At 39.1% G+C, this 16,533-nt stretch overlaps 2 protein-coding genes across 2 annotated transcripts; one reads left to right on the forward strand and one right to left on the reverse strand.

Annotated features, from left to right (window-relative positions):
• Positions 1-190: 190 nt before the first annotated feature.
• LOC113160026 lies at positions 191-5,692 on the forward strand. The gene is made up of 2 exons (XM_026357047.1): positions 191-433; positions 789-5,692. The coding sequence occupies exon 2, from the start codon at positions 869-871 to the stop codon at positions 3,389-3,391; it is 2,523 nt and encodes an 840-aa protein (XP_026212832.1). The 5' UTR covers positions 191-433; positions 789-868; the 3' UTR covers positions 3,392-5,692.
• LOC113160028 (cytokine-dependent hematopoietic cell linker) lies at positions 5,568-15,918 on the reverse strand. The gene is made up of 17 exons (XM_026357052.1): positions 15,564-15,918; positions 12,676-12,716; positions 11,225-11,378; positions 10,371-10,423; positions 10,138-10,192; positions 9,024-9,074; positions 8,902-8,936; positions 8,788-8,798; positions 8,623-8,706; positions 8,338-8,362; positions 8,086-8,110; positions 7,916-8,000; positions 7,806-7,822; positions 7,635-7,729; positions 7,473-7,550; positions 7,234-7,380; positions 5,568-7,149 (listed from the first exon to the last, which is right to left on the reverse strand). Exons 2-17 carry the CDS (start codon positions 12,676-12,678, stop codon positions 6,997-6,999), a joined length of 1,071 nt encoding a protein of 356 aa, XP_026212837.1. The 5' UTR covers positions 12,679-12,716; positions 15,564-15,918; the 3' UTR covers positions 5,568-6,996.
• Between the last annotated feature and the right edge of the window lie 615 nt (positions 15,919-16,533).

Consider the following 16,533-nt stretch of genomic DNA (forward strand, 5'->3'; position numbering starts at 1 on the left):
CTGCGCTGGATTTCTTCGAGAATAGCATCAGCCTGCGCCAGCTGTCAAGAAACACTAAATAAAAAGGTGTGTTTCCGGTTACAGCTTTCAAAGTAACACTTCCCTCTTTTTATAACATGCACCTTGTGTTATGTCTTGTAGCCTAAACAGGTCCAAATTACATTAAAAATAATCTATAAATGTGTGAACTCACTAAAGCTTGTGGATATAACTTATTAGAGTAGTGCAGCTCATTACACACTCTTATTGTGAAGGCGGCAGCTGTTTTCCGGTGTTGTTTAGGCCGCTACAGCTAACGGGAAGCTAATGTAGAAGCGGCTCGGTTAGCCGTGTTGACAAGCGCCTATATCACGTTTAAAGAGTCGGTCTTTTTAATGTACTCACTTGAAAAACACACAGCGCATCAAACACTGTTAGACAACACTCCAATCAGGTATGTGTGTGGGATTTGACTGTGTTGCTAACGTGAACAGTTGAAATCCGGGCCGTCGTCTCTGCGACCCCCGTGTTGTGGTCAGGTAACGTCAGGGCCTTTACCTTGTGTTTAGAGGAAAACTGTCCAGGAGAGAAGTGCAAAATGGGAATAAAGAGGGCAGCATTCACATTAGTTAGCCCCTTTGTGTCTTTGGGTTATGTTTACAATCGGTGAAGGGGGAGAAATAGCGGCCGCAGGCGTAGAAAATGCTGCATGAGCTGTGCGTAAGGGGGGAGGGGTGTTATGGGCCTTGTCTTCATGTCAGCACTGTGATCTAACACTGACCTTACTGTCTCTTGTGGGTTTTTTTTAGGAAGGAGAAGACGCCTAAGTCAGTACACTGTTTCACCAGCCTCCCCCCTCCTTGATGCCTAATCTCTGGACACCAGATGGATGTTTACTCCCCGGCCTTTGAGTTTGTGTGACCCCCCTCTGCTGTCAGATGACCAGAAGACCTCCCTGCTCAACATGAAGCCTGTCAGCTATCAAAGCATGCCGTCATCTGTGAACGGTGCACATCCCGCTTTGCCCATGGATCGAGTTTTAAGCACTTCAAACGTGATGTATTGTGAGAAATGTGGATTTGCGTCTACGGACTCTGCGGCGTTCAAGAAACATATGATCGAGCACTTGGGGACGCGTTTTTATTGTTTTTATTGCAACAGTGTCTCGTTTAGTGAGGCGGAGTTAAACGCTCACCTGAAGCAACACGCTGCGAAGTATCCATTCAAATGTCCTCACTGTGGACAGGGTTATATGAGGAGGTTGTGCCTCGTGAAGCACATTGAGCGTTTGCATAGTAAAAACATCAGTCAAGGACTTGCTAAATCTGGCATGACAAAAAACCCACACGTTCCTGTGTGCAACGCCTTACCAAGTGTGCCCGTTGCTGATCTATCACCAGTTCGACCAGCTGTACGAGTTACGGTGCCCACACCGAGTGCACCTGTGCTCAGACTGGGTAAAGAAGAGCAGAGAGGCAAAACACTGGACACAAATGCGTCAAATGTCACTAATAGTAATGCAGAACGTTCGTCGCCTTTAAATGGACTCATTCACCACAACAGGGCCCTTACGGTGTCTCTTCCAGACGAAGTAACAATCCCTGCTGGCTGCTTGGTTGAACTTGTTGAGGTGAAGACGGTTAATGGGACGAAGGAGCTAAAGCTCAGGCTGGTCACTCAACAAGAAAATGAGTCTGTGATCAAAGACACGAGGACCACTGGCTCACAAAGCACTGCACTGGGGAAGCCATTGTCATCCACATTAAATAATCCAAACACAGTGAATTCTGCGAGTATGGGGATGTGCGCAGTAAACAGGAAACTGTGTGACACAAACACAGTGAATGTGGAGCGACCTGCTGCTGTTCCAGCCACTATTTCTAAAAGCATCCCAAACCAGATGAGCAAAGAAAAGGTGGGATTCAAAAGAGCATCACCAGAAATAATCAACTTGGATTGTAACACAGTTATTCCAAAAAAGATTCCCAAAAGTATCCTCAGCCCTGTAAGAGAAGGAAATACTGGGATCAGAATTACACCAAGGGAACCTATAAACCTTAAAGCGGCTGCTCCCTCTGTTACGTCCACCAGGGTTCCCAACAGGCTGACGAGCAACCTGCGTCCAGACAATATGGGAACAAGCGTGAATTTAAATCCAGAGCACTCTAAAGTCATCCCACCCAGGAGGGCAGGTGACACAAAAGGCATTCCTCAAGATGTGGCTGTGCCTGTGAAGCTGGAGCCTGGGGAGCTCCACCTCAGGAACAATGTTGCGTCAAAAATAATGAAACAGGCCGCGGGCTTGAACCAGCAAAGTCTAAAATCTGCTTCTCCTTCACCGAGTGTCTCCTTAGCTGCAGATCCCCCAGTGAGACTTCCAGCTGTTTCAGTTTGTAAGGGTGATGCTGCTCCTGCTGATCCCTCTTTCTCAGCACACAGGACTCTAAATGAGCCCTCATCAGTGAAAACACCTGCGCTATCTGATCATGCTAATTCTAAGATCCTGGCTTGGCCACACGAAGTTCGATCCAATGAGAGAGCAGGGGATGGAGAAATGCCAGAACCTGAGGGTTTCCCAGTTATTTCTTCTGTGTTTTCATTAAGTCAACACCCAGAAGAGGTCCAAGGCTCAATCCAGCCACTGGTTATGGCTCTGCGTGGGATAGTGATGGATAAAAATAACAGTTCTTGCAGTACATCCCAACATCACATCAGTATAATAAACAGCACAGAGCAGATGAAGGAGGTGCCAAAAGCTGAGGTGGCCATGAAAAGTAGATCTGTTGCCTGTGACCCGTTGGCAGGGAAAACCAGTGACTGTATAAAAGTAGAGGAGCACGATAAGGGCATCCAGCACCCTCCTGCAGACACCAACAACCACATCCATGTCAAGGAGGAAAAAAAGAGCACTACAACACCAAACGATGATAAGGACAGCCACACCTCTGCCTCAGAGTCTCCAAGAGATGAGGAGTCTTCGTCTAATAAGGCTTCACAAGTAGACATGTGTGCAGCAAAAAGTGAGCATGATATCTACCCCTCGAAGTTCCCCACTGTGTCTTTGAAAAGGGTCCAAGTAGGCACGTGGAAAAAAAGCAACACAGGACTGAAGCTTGGAATATCCAAATATAAGACTCCGGTACCTATGGGCAGTGTTACCGACTGTACAGTAATTTACCCGATGCCACTTAAGGTGAATCAGCTGGTGAAACGACCCGGCCCGTACCAGCCTGTAGTGGTACTCAATCACCCAAAGCCCCGGGCCCCTGTACAGGGAGGAAGAACAGACAGTGTTGCAGATACAGGAGCCTCTGGTGTGGTTCCAAAGTGCCAAATCTTAAAAATGAGACTGAGCAAAGTGATGGGGCAGAAATATGAGGTGATGGGGTGCACTGTCAGAGTCTTTCCATGAATTTATCAGGCCAATGTTTCAGTGGACACACGTGTACATTTATCTGAAAATAACTAGTATTACTATGCTGATTCAAAAAATATGAAGGCAGTTATTTTCTTTTGTGATTTAAAAAAAAAAAAAAAGGTCATCTGAGTTTCACTGAATATGTTATGCGTTGTATGTTTGTTGTCAAAATAGGCGCGGGAAATGGATTATTGAAGTGCAATGCAGTTTGACTGCTTTGGGTCGTGGGACACGGACAATCTGCTGTAATAAGACTGACTTTAAGTGCTATTCCAGATGTTCGAACCAGTACATCTGTCAGAATCTGAGCGTTGGCGCATGCTGTTTACTTTAAAAGATATGTGTATTTATTTTTTGTCTGCATTAATAATGTTTTAAGGGGCAATCTCCATCCAGCCGTCTATCATGTCAGTTATTAGGGGTTGTTGAGCCTCTCATTCACAGATCACCATTCATGCTCACAGTCACACCTGCAGGAGGTTAAGAACACAGAGGTGCTGTCCAACCAGCAGGCTGTTTCCACCCCAGAACCTCCTTTCTGTGAATGAGTAGTGCTAATTAACATGGGTCTGGTGGTACGGCGGTGCAGTTTCAAGTAGTTGGAGTAGGTGCAGTACACAGAAATTACCAAAGAGATGTTCAGACTCTACATCTTAACATGAATTTGTGGGTGGTGTTAACCTGGTCTTGTAAAAAGCGGATTTGAAACTTGGTTGCGCTTATACATGGCAGAAGAATTCTCTGGGAAAAATCTGTCTGGGGAAATCCGGTTCCTCTAATACCCTGATTTAGGAAACCAGGTTTTCCGTTTACATAACAGTTTAGAAATCTGTTTACTTGACAAAGCCGACTGTAACCTGGTTTCTTACTTAAGCGCATGTAAACGTGCCTAAGTAACCAAAGTTAAGTGTCTCTCTTCGTTTGTTGTGATGGTATTTGTAAAGACATTTAATCTAGCTTCCCACTTCAGAACGGTTCCAGTGCTGGTTACTTTAAAACTCGTTAGAGATTCCCGTCCCATTTGGAGTTTCTCCAAAGGCGGCCTGAAAAATGTAGTTTTTCCTTGAATGCATGGATTCAGCCGCTCTTTGCAAACTAAACTATGTGTTGACAATGTTACACGGCCGTGCCATATATTGCAGATGGTGATTGGTCACTGTTAAATTTGAAAAATGAACTGGACCAATGAGAAAGCAACAGCAAGTTGTAAATAATGGAGGCTAGCTATAAACACCTCAGTGTGGATACGGTGAATGTCACGGGTTGGAGGTTTTCATGTAGTGTGAAGTAAAATGTCGAGCTGTAATATAAACATGCCCCAGTTTTCCAGCTGTATTTACCACTTTGCTGGTTGTTGTTGATGATAAACCCTGAATGTTTGTAATTTCTCCAGTTGACCAGGAGTGCCTGAATGCACTGTTAGTTCTCGTCTCTGTGAGGCTGCAGCTAAAAACAAAAACGTTGGCCGATCTCTAATAGTTCCCACTACAGATAGATAAGATAGACAAGCTTATGAATAGTTACCAGGGGGCTTTACGGGCAAATGTGATGCATTTGTGATGAATTTACTTTCAGTCTATAAGTGTTAATTCATCATTTTATTGTTGCTTCATGTAGTTAGGTTTTCATCTGCAGCCACATTTCAGAAAAAAAAGGGAATCTTTAAAGACCGATACAAGTTTTATTACGAGAACAGTTAGAAAGCCAAGTACTTGTATTTTTTTAAAATGTATTTAATTTTACCACCATGTAAATACTCAGTGACTGTGGTGATTCTTGGGCGCTGTTGTGTATTTTTCACAAATCATCAAAAGGACATAAGCAATCTCCATTTCTTTTTCTTTACATTACAGCACTTGAGTGTTCTTGTTCATAATGTAATCATGATGTATGAGGTACTGGACCTATGATTAATTTTATAGGTTTATTGTGTACAGAGTTTTTTTTGTCATCCAGAGTTTATTCTGTATATATCTATGAATATAAAAAAATAATGACTGGTGTTCATACTCTGTAAGGAATGGCTAACATTCCTTGGTTTCCTCTGCTACAGTACTTATGTTGTGCTTCAGTTTCCGTACACTGCAGTGTCTACAGCTGCTGTGCAGTTTTCTTTTTTGCTATTTTTGTTTTTCACTCCTTGTTTGTGTGATAATTACTCATGTTCCAGTTCAACAAAACAGCTTTTTTTTATTTTTATCTTACTACATTCACAGTGTTTATCCTCATTGTATTACATGCTTTTATAACAGTTGTGTAACTCCTCCTTTTTCTATTAAAACAAAGTAAATATGATCATTCTTTATACGTCTTCAGTCATTTTGATAAACTAAATTGAAGTATTCATTACTGTGATAAAACATTTCAGATATTTTTTATAGTTATGTTTCATGTCTTGTTGATAAAACAGCTCTCTTATCAATAATAAGAATCAGAATCTGCAAAGTTGTTCTCTATTAACTACACGGCAGTCATATAGAAATTTAGCGGATTAAAAGTCTAATAGAAAACGAGGTATTGTGTATTGTGATAAGTCTACAATACCACAAACATGTAATTCAGTCCGACTCTGAATTAAAAACAGCAGGTAACAATTACTTAACTAGTTAGTTGGATAAACTTAACGGCATGTTCAACTTACTTAACTCGTTTAATTGTTACCTGTTGTTTTTTTTTCAGTGTACCACCAGTAGCAACAATAAGCAGGCTACTTATTGAAAGTACTTGATTATCAACACTTTATTACTAGACACATACTAGAACACTTGTGTTTACAGATGTTTGCAGACATTTTACATATCTAAACCTAAACTTTCTATTGATCTCTTTTCCATCTAGTAATACTTTAAATATTTTAGTATATTAATTATGAATGATGTCATATAACACCTTCCCTGACAACGGTCGTTAAGTGATTAGGTGAAAAAGTAGTTTTTTACTCAAACTTTTTGGGTAAAAAATTTGACAAGCATACAGAAGTTATAGATACAATAGAAACAAATAACAGGGTTCAGCTAACATCTCATTAATAAAACTAGTAGGTTAGTCTTTTTAATAAGACTATATATTATATTCATGACATTTTTAACTGGCTTACTAAATTCCAAAATTACCATTCTTAGCCTGTTAGGCTAGCGTTTGTAATGTCCTGTGGTGGAATAATGTGACGGCTACACGAGGGGATTTTAAAGTGGGGTAAAATGGGAGTAAATTCACTAGTCAAATTAATAAAAAGATTTCCGAATTACTCAGTAGTTTGTATTTTTAACTGGAAAAGATTATAGAATATTCTCTGTGCCCTGCTCCTTCAATTGGTTTTACGTGTTGATCCAACAAATGGTGAATTAAGAAGCTTTGGCCTGAAGAGAATCATAACATTTTGCTATATTTGTGACATTTTTTTGTCCTAATTAATTAAAAATTTTGTTATTGCCTTTGATTAAACATTTTTATTGGCTCAAGCAAACACTTTCACAATTTCATGCACAGCCTTTTCCTGACACGCTCGTGATGAACTTTAGTGGATGTGTTGGGTCATAGCTTCATAACACAATGTGATGAACCAGATGCAGATTATGTTTGCTGGAGTGCTGCACGTGTTATTGCAGCAGCTGGTCGACATCGCTTCTTGTTACTGCACATGTTAGCACACAGTTTTCTGGGTATTTGCTTCCAGAAATACTTCTTCCACTGATGAGTATTATTGGGAATAGGGAGTGAAACTTGATGATGTCGGCCACAGTGTCAAACATCTGAGGAGAAATATGAAAGGGCACAGTAAATATAATGCTGGAGATAGGTGTCATTGAACTCTATTCCTGAACTTGTCCACTCACGTCATTCGATCGTCCCAGGGTGTATTTACTGGTGCTCGCATTGAACCGAATCTTTACATTATAAACCTTCTTCTCGTGATACACAGCCAGCACCAAGGGTTCACTGTTGGTGTTGATGGAGCAGTCTCGCACCAAAAAGGCCCCATCCTAATCTCAGTCATTACAGAGGGAGGACAGGTTTATTTCCCTTTTCGACATATTCACATTCATTTTTAATGAATTTATTAAAGACAAAATACCTTGTTCACCAGGTGTAATGCGTGTTCCGCATCTGCTCGATTACAGGGACCAACATACCAGTCTTCCTCACAGTAGGTCTACGCAGGTAGAGTTCAGAGTTAAGACTTCACAGCTACAAAACGTTTGACTCTTTTTGGTTCATTACGTAGCAGCATGTTTACCTGCTTAGGTTTTTCCTTTGGGACAAAATCGTGCTGGTTGAAATCTTCTTTAGTCTGAGGCCACTCGTGGTGTTGACGTTTTGATGGCACCCTTTCTTTAAGCAGATATTAACGTTGACTGACTTAATCAACAAATGTATAATGCTACTGACAGTCTGAAAACGTACTTACCGAGATTTAGTTGCGACCTAAAACAAAACAAAAAGAAAAGAGCATGAACATATCAATCAAAATTATTTACACAGTAGTTACGTTTGTTGTAGGAGAAAAGAAAGTCATACTGTTTTTCTATGTCATGAGTTTCCAGATCCAAAGAATGTCTGTGATTGCCATGGAGGATCGAAACACTTGCAGTCCTCTGTCGATCTAAAAACACATCCACCACAGTTACAGCTGTCAAGATGTTTCCCACCAAAATGTTTCACATTATTCTTTCTTATTTAGACCTTACCTGTTGTACATGAACTGAATTCTGCCTGGAGGTAATAAAAAGACAAAAAATTCAAAGCAGTACGACAGAGTCTCTATTTAGGTCTATTTAAGTTCAACTTAATAGAATAAAAAAGAAAATTAGAATTGAATTAGCAGATTGTTAAAGACACTGTTACCATGTTACAAAGACAGTGAACACACAAAAGAAGGTAAATCAGATATGATTTCTCAGCTATATGTGAAATAATCTATCACTCAATCAATCACTTACTCTTTTAGTTGCTCTTAGTTGCCCACTGTAAAAACACAAAACACAACACATCCCGGTGTCAAAGAGAACTCCAACCTTTTCTGTGATTACTTTTCCAACCAGCAGATGGTGTTGCTGCCTCACTAGACAAACTGTAAACTCCACGCCGCCTTTCACTTACTAAAAGTCGAGGCCTGTGGCAGCAAAACAGACCAGTGCAGGTGCTCACTGGGTAAAGTTTGGGTATCTCTACTTCCTTTCTGTTCTGTCACAGCTCAGCCTGAATAATAATAAAGCAGCACTCACCCACTTCTGCAGGGCTCCTGCAGAGTCAGTGCAGGCAAGTGATTCACTAACGCCAGGGCAGGTGCTGGAGGTGAAGGAGGGCATCTGGAAGAACACATGCTTTTTGTGTAAGTGCACTAAAACCTAACAATGAATAACTTTAAAAGTAGTTACGCTGTAAATTACCTGTTTGAGTGCTGTGGAAAAACAGAGACAAAGTGATCATTTGTGAGGTGGAAGCAGCACAGGTTACACAAAACAGTACACAGAACACCACAGTGTATATGGCTCAGGTGTTACCTGTTCTTCTGGCTGCACAGGTGCGGGTCTCCGATCTATAAAAACAACGTGCGAATGGTTGAAATGTTGCTGCAACTCAGACAGACAATGTGGATTTAGTTAATTCTGCTGAGTTGTGTTACCTAATCTGGTCTTTCTTCTGCCAGGCTTCAGGTCTCTATTTATAGCAGGACCTGCAAAATGCAGAAAAGTATGAATAGTGAACATTTACTGAAATAAATACAGTACGGTAAAAAAAACCTCCACCAAAGGTGTGTGAAGGCAGCACTGGAACCTACTGTACATTTATATATTAACATTCCCACATTTCAGATATTTTAAAAAGGTGTTTACGGGTTCTTTAAATAAAAACTACACAGTAGAAAAAACCCTGTGGTTTTATTTGTCACTAAGATCACATGTCAGATGTTAGGTCAGGTGTAATCCTGTAAAACTGTTGGTTAAGAGAAAAATCCAGCTTTAAAAGAAATATTTTCATTGTAAACTCTCTAATGCACACGTTTTATTTTTACCCTTGATGACATTTGACAAGTATTTGATGACAAGTATTTAGTTATTATAGTGCAACTTCTGCATTAATTATATTTTAGCTACTGCACAGACACATATAGCAGCTATTACATTACTACATCAGCAGCTTGCAAAGTTTCGACTTTGTCTCGTCTGACGTCCTCGTTTAGACTCTTAACGCTTTTCTTTATTACACTCACAACAATTTAAACCTCAAACAGCTTCTGCATATATTAGATACTAGATTAACCCAGTTGCGTACATTCGTTTTTTAACGTAACTGTGGTTTGTATCTGAGTAGCTACTGTTAGGTGTCAGGTGGTTTAAAGACTGAACCGTGCAAAAAAATGTGCCATAAAATCCACAGTACAAAACAGGTGTCATATAAGTCACCAGAGGCTAATATTCCACATAGCAATTTGATTTAATGGCAAATGTTAAATAATGCAGGTTTAAATTGACCATGAGGCCAAGTAGAGAAGAATCATAAAGTCAATGAAGTGGCGCAGTAATGTGTGATGTAATGATTCACAGTAATATTTATTACAGTTTGCTAATAATAGAAAAAATAAACTATTGCTACCAGTGCAAGAGAGGCACCAAAACCTGGGTTGAACAGTTTTTCTCATGCATTTAACTTAATAAATTTAAGAAGAAGAATGTATTAGTTCTTTAATTATTTAGTGTTGCTATAAGTGAAATAATGGTCAAATAATGAAACATTACCTCTTATATGTATGACTTCTCTGGGTGGGCGTCTAGGGACTTTGTTGAAGTTGCCCTGTCAACAATAACATGTATGTTAACATTATGAATATGAATGTTTATTTACAAAAAACAGACATTATCAGGTGATTTATGAGGTCAAAATGATAAAACAAAACATTTGTTACACACAGCAACCTGCACACACACAGTGTTAATGGTTTCATGTGAAGACAACAAAAGAAAACTCTTACAGTGGGGAGCGATGAAAGGCTCTGAGCCGACGATGACCTTGGAAGATCCCTGTCTTGAAGGCAAAAGAAACTTTCATCACTTTCATTGCAGACAGTAATGATAGTAGTTTCAGTAGTTCCAGTGTTAGTTAGCGGCTTAAACACCCTTTGTGTTTGTATAGCTCTTGTAACTCAGCAGTCCCAGCAGCACACTGCAGCAGCCGAGTGTATTGATTACAGAGGGAGAACACTCCAAGTGAGAACAAATTTAAAAGCCACATTCACTATAAAGTCGTAGACGTGCAGCTGTGAGGCCCCTGGCTGTGGGCCACATCCATGCAGGGGAGTAAAGGGAGTCTGTTCACACTACATGCTTCTCTCTCTCCCCTTTTTTCGGCTCCTGGATAATTGCAATCTCCCGCAGTCCGACTTAGCCAACAGATGGCCCCGGAGACCCACTGGCAGATCATGCTCACTCAGCATGAGACTCTCTCTCTCAGATCCACACAGCTTTCATTCTCACCACAGTTTGTGGTGGATCTGTAATGTTTTTTTTCTGTTATTATTTCTTTTTTGTCTGGGCTTTATTCAGCCTTTTTCTAATTACATTCACCAGGGTTTTTCAGAGTAGAAAAATGAAACATACTCACCAACATTTAAACAACTAGAGTGCCAAGTTTGTGACTTATAGTTCTCAGAGTTTGTGTAAAATTATTATTTTGCATGTGGTCGTCTTCTTATACATATAAGGTTGACAGAAATGATGAGTTCAGATTCTCAGACAAGTCTCAGCAGTTAGTAAACTAATATAACGTTGGACATACCTAAAACTCAACTCGTAAAACACTAACAAACGTGATTGTTTTCATCTCTACCTGCATACTCTGCTTCATCATTTATGGGCCTCGCAGGAAGTATCTGCACATTTGTCATTTCCTCCTGGTCATCCACAATGTCGTATTCAGACTCCACAGCGCTGCTATCGTTACCACATCTTTGAGTTCTGTTTCTGTCTGTTCTATTACAATCCTGTGGAGAGAAAATTGAAAGTAAATGTACAACAGAAAGCCTGTAGAAACCTGTGACTTTGGACATTTTTTACAGTTTGTACGTGGGTTTATTTTGTCAATAATTATCACATTTATTCAGCACAAATCTTCACTTTCATAGATGAAAACCTAGAATCACATAATTTAATCAACCTGTAAATGTCCTATAAGCACAGGAAACTGTCACGAGGTGTTGCAACATACTGTAGCCCACTGCTCGTCTTCACACCAAGACCAACAAGTTTGTAACCAGCGTGTATTCAGCAAGAGGAACATGGTGCTAGTGTTTTATAAAATAAAAAAAACTGTGCACCCTGTGGTGACCAGAATAAATCTGTTATCACTGAGTGCATGAATATTGACCAGTAAAGGTAGTAAAGAGAAGAGTCGAGATTGGCTTTTCTCAAGAGGAAATGCTTTTGTCCAGCAGGTACATCATCAGACAGTCAGACCTGAATATTTAACTACAGGAAGTGAATGTTGACTTGTGGAACATGTAATGATGCAGCTTAGCAGTGAAGTAAAAGCTTCACTTTAATTCATTTTCATAAATGAATGGATTGTGGATTTGACCCTTTTTAAAGAAGGAGAGAATTACAAGAACCAAACCTGACGAGGTTTAAGAGATTTTTCAGGATCAATGTGAGGATCATCAAAACTACAAAAATAATAACTAATAATAACTGTGTCACTGCTTTCTGCTGCATGTCTGTGAGTTAGTAAATGTGTAGGCTCAATAATATATAAGATTAATAAGATTTTTGGAAAAATGCGAACAAGATTTCTCAAAAAAAACTAAGACATGCACATTAAAATGAAGTCATCTCAATATTGTATTGATTACAACAGTCCAGCATTATTACAGGACAAGTTTCTTGATTTTATAACTGGCCTCAATACTTATATGGAGATAAATGAATGAAATTGCAACAGTGACTTTAACTTGCTTGAACGGAATTAAGAAATGACCCTGTATAAATTAAAAGATGATTTTTGTAAATGTCCATAAACCACCACAACAAAGCTAAATGAATTTAAAGGTTACATCAAGGAATACTAATGCAAACAAAAACAACAGTAAAAATACAGAGAGTAACCCTGGGCTGCACTGGTTTGTTCCTGCTGTGCGCTAACAATGACAGAGCAGAATCTCACTCTTTACTCACTTCTGTGCTAAAAGGTAATTATCAGGGGGCTGCAAACTCCCAAAGTTTCCCCCGGGAACATTCATGTGGAACCAGCAGGCAAACGCTGTGGATATGGACGCCATAACTCACCATTATCACAGCAGACTCATGGCTGTTTCCTCTCTGTGCAGCTAACGAGGAGGCGAAACAAAAATGAAAAACATCATTAGTTTGGTGTTCAGCTGAAAAATGTGGCCTTCCATCACAGTTTGTCCTTGGACCTCAACACTTACACATGCAGAAGAACGAGCTCCTTATGTACAACTAAACAGAGCAGTTTGTGGCTTCACACTGTTCTCTCCGAGCCCCTCGAGTTACAACCATTCACCATTCACTGAATCTGATTTCACTGGGAAACATGTTTTCGAACAATGGCAGACTCAATATTTCAGTCTTGACATAAAAAATTCATGTAAAATATTTGCTTTTAAAGATTCAGATGAAATTAAATAAAAACTATGGTAACACTCCCTCGCTTCACTGAATTTAAAAGAGTTTGGTGCTAATTACAGTCTGTCATTTAGTTCTGTTACCTTGAGTTGAGTTTATTTGCTATTGACTCCAGAATGAATTTCAAAGAAATTGCTCAGTTTAAACCCCAGAGAATGTGTATCACTCATTTATTTATACTGAATTGTATATTTGTCTGTAGACACATTTCACATTTTACGTGTGTAGCTCGCCTGTTATCTAATGAAATTATTTCTCACAGAACTAATTTATCATTTACACACAACTGTAAGTGCACTAAGTGTGTTTTTTGACATTCTAGTCTTTATTTGATAGCTTCACAGTGGAGTGATAGTTAGGAATCTTGGGGAGGATGGGGGTTTAATGCAACAAAGGCACCCGGTGGGCTCGAATAGAGGGCGTTGAGGTTAATATATGTTTTAATTTCTTCCTGAAGATCATTTGGAAATCAATTGGAATTTATGGGCCCACAAAATAAAGCACAATAATTAAAATAGTAGCCTACTAGCATAAAAATTCTACAACACCTAAAGGACATAATATAAATTGAAAATGATAAAGTTCGAAGGACTTTTATAGTTTTGTCTAAAATATTTTTGTATACAGGATATATTCACCAATCAGTACTTTCTTACAATGTAAAAGTTTCCTTCAGATGCAATTAAACACATCCTCATTCTTGTAAGTCAACACTCGCAAACTTACACAGCATAACCTGTGACTTATCCAAAGCTTTATAGAAATATTCCAGTACTCTGTTCAACATCTAAGATCCTACTGTGGCCACTACATTCTGGTTATGTTCCTGATTTGTTGTTTTTCTTTAACAGAGCACAGCAGCCAAATCAATAGAAATCCTTTTGCTCTTTTGACATGTACAGTTGGGTGTCATCAGCATAATGTTAAAAAAATATATATACAAAAAATACGCAAAAAAGTTTGTGACATATGTCCCCATGTCACATTCAGATTATTCATTTAGAAATTAATTCACAGCAGAAAAGGAAGTAGTAACCCACTGTTAGTAATTAAGGATGCATATATAGCACCACATTCTCTTTACAACATTTCTATTATTGATCCTAAACCTACTAAAAATTGGTAAAGCGGTGACTCTTTGGACTTTTTCCTGGGTGACTCCATGAAAAGAAATGAAAATTGCTTTAAAAAGGTCATTAAACCCTGCTAAGTTAAACTCCAGATAAAAAAAACTGTAACTAAGACAAACAAAAAGCAGCTGAATGGCAAAGAGAGGGCTGCTATACCCTGACTTCCACCTGCACCGTGGCTGATACGAGTCACGTTTCCTCAATTTGCGCCCTTTTAAGACATATAATGAAAAGAGAGGCACCAAAAGAAAACAGAAACATAGGATCGGGACCAATCAATCGCTCTTTGATTGACAGATTTTTATCGCAGAGTCACTCTGGGCTGTGAAGGAAAACAAACAGGAAGCAGAAAGGAAGACCACACAAAATAGAAGTTAGGAAATTTTACCAGGGCCCCAGGATGATAAAAATGCCAACAGATGTTACAGGCTACCACAGCACAGTCCCAGAAGAGAAACTCAAACTGAGGATCAGATTGGACACTCAGCCTGGCCGTGTGCCTACTTTGCAGAGCTTACTGGACCATGGGAAGTGATTTTGGACGAGACGTATGAAAAGGAAGGAGATTAGATACATAGAGCTACCGTCTGAGGTTGAACAGTAAGTGTGGAAAATAAACTTCTGCCCTGTAGAAATTGGGTGCAGAGGATTTGTGGCAACTCAAACCAGACTACTTAAGGATTTGTGACCTGACTTTAGCCTCGGGCATCAAGAAACTATCAACTCTAGACTGAGAGAGAATCTTCAGCCACACTGTAGATACTAGAATAGTTTGTCATAAAACATTGTTTTTAATATTCTTGCTGGTGATAGTGCTGCAGTAGTCCTCCGCTAGTCAGACATTAAGTATTTATACAGCTCTCAGCTACAGATTTGTTTAATATTTGTGTATATTTGATTAAATAACCTCTATTTTCTTTCCAAAATTATTAAAATAAAAATAATAAAGAGTGGTGGGGCTGGGGCGGCAGTACGTGTCTGTGTGCTTTTTTTAGGTTTATTTTGTTAACACTTTTACTACATTTACATCTTGTAACGTTTAAACTGTTCGAGTTTCTCATATTTCATTGTGGAATCTGCGCAATTTTTATTTTTTTTTATTTTACAAAAGTACCTTTTTCACTTCCTAACTCACATTCAGCAATTAAACATGAGATGATACCAAATAACAAATAACAATAATAAATACAATGTAAATATTTTGTTTAAATCTAGAATTCTCAAAATCGCATCTCTAGCAGAAACTGCATTTTAAAGGTCATCTCTTCATTAATCTTCTAAACTTTTTGTACATTTTCATACATTTTCCCCACAAACCGGCTTCTGCGCTTTTCTGATCTGCTGTAGCTTTAACACACTCACGGTTAAAACAGCGAAAAGCACTTTAAAGTCACCTACCTTTTCTGAAATCTTGTTCAACAAACACACCAGCATCAGTGGGTATCCAGAAATCTTTGGTTTTTATTTTGTATTTCCTATTTGGTCAAAATAATAAATAGTCCTTCAGTTTCTTACCCTCTCATACACAGACAAAAACCTCCTGGGCGGCTTTAAGACTGATTCTCAGAGTAAAGCAGCCCACAGCAGTAACCCAAAATGACTTCCTGTGTGGTGAATGACTGGCCTATAACTCGAGGTCTTCACTGCTGTTTTAGGCTCTAAAAGGTTTCTTCTTGTCCTGCATCCGTGCTCTGATTTTACAGGTGTTCCTGCCGTTGTCAGTGAACTAAATATTTCAGCACATTATCTGTGATGCTACTGTAATATTGTTCTTTAGAGCTATTTTTTTGCCTCAGCCTTTATGATGAGAAAAGTCACTGAGGGTTTGATCAAGAACCTCAGCCTCAGTGTTTCCTGTGTTAACTTTCATCACGCAGCTTTGAGCGTGTCTATTTTCATACAATGGCAGCTCAGAATTTATATGAACAAAGTCTATTCTGAGAGTCTGAAAGATGCAGCACATTTGTTCTGTAAATCAGGGTCAAACGATTCTGCCAGTGCTACAGGTATTTCTCTTCATTTGAGCAGGAACATGGTGACATTTCAACATCTGCTCTGCCAAGTGCAAACGGAAGCAGGGTGACATTTTCGCTTTTAATTAAATCATCATCTGGTTTCATTTATACATCAAACAAGAAGCCAACACAAATTCTAATTTGTGATTTGTGTGATTTTTCATTCAGGCTTAACCTTTAAAGTGACATTTCACCTTAGTCTAATGTTTATATTTTTTTAGCATAAACACTTAATAAGAAAGTCTTAAGAGTCTAATGCTAATGAGGTTGCTCCGAAAACTTTCTAGTCACATAGTTTGCACTCAGGTGTATTAAGACGACGAGAGGCATTAAACTCAAGGTATCAGTCATTA

This window comes from Anabas testudineus, chromosome 10 (assembly GCF_900324465.2).
Source record: "Anabas testudineus chromosome 10, fAnaTes1.2, whole genome shotgun sequence".
NCBI classification, from domain to species: domain Eukaryota; kingdom Metazoa; phylum Chordata; class Actinopteri; order Anabantiformes; family Anabantidae; genus Anabas; species Anabas testudineus.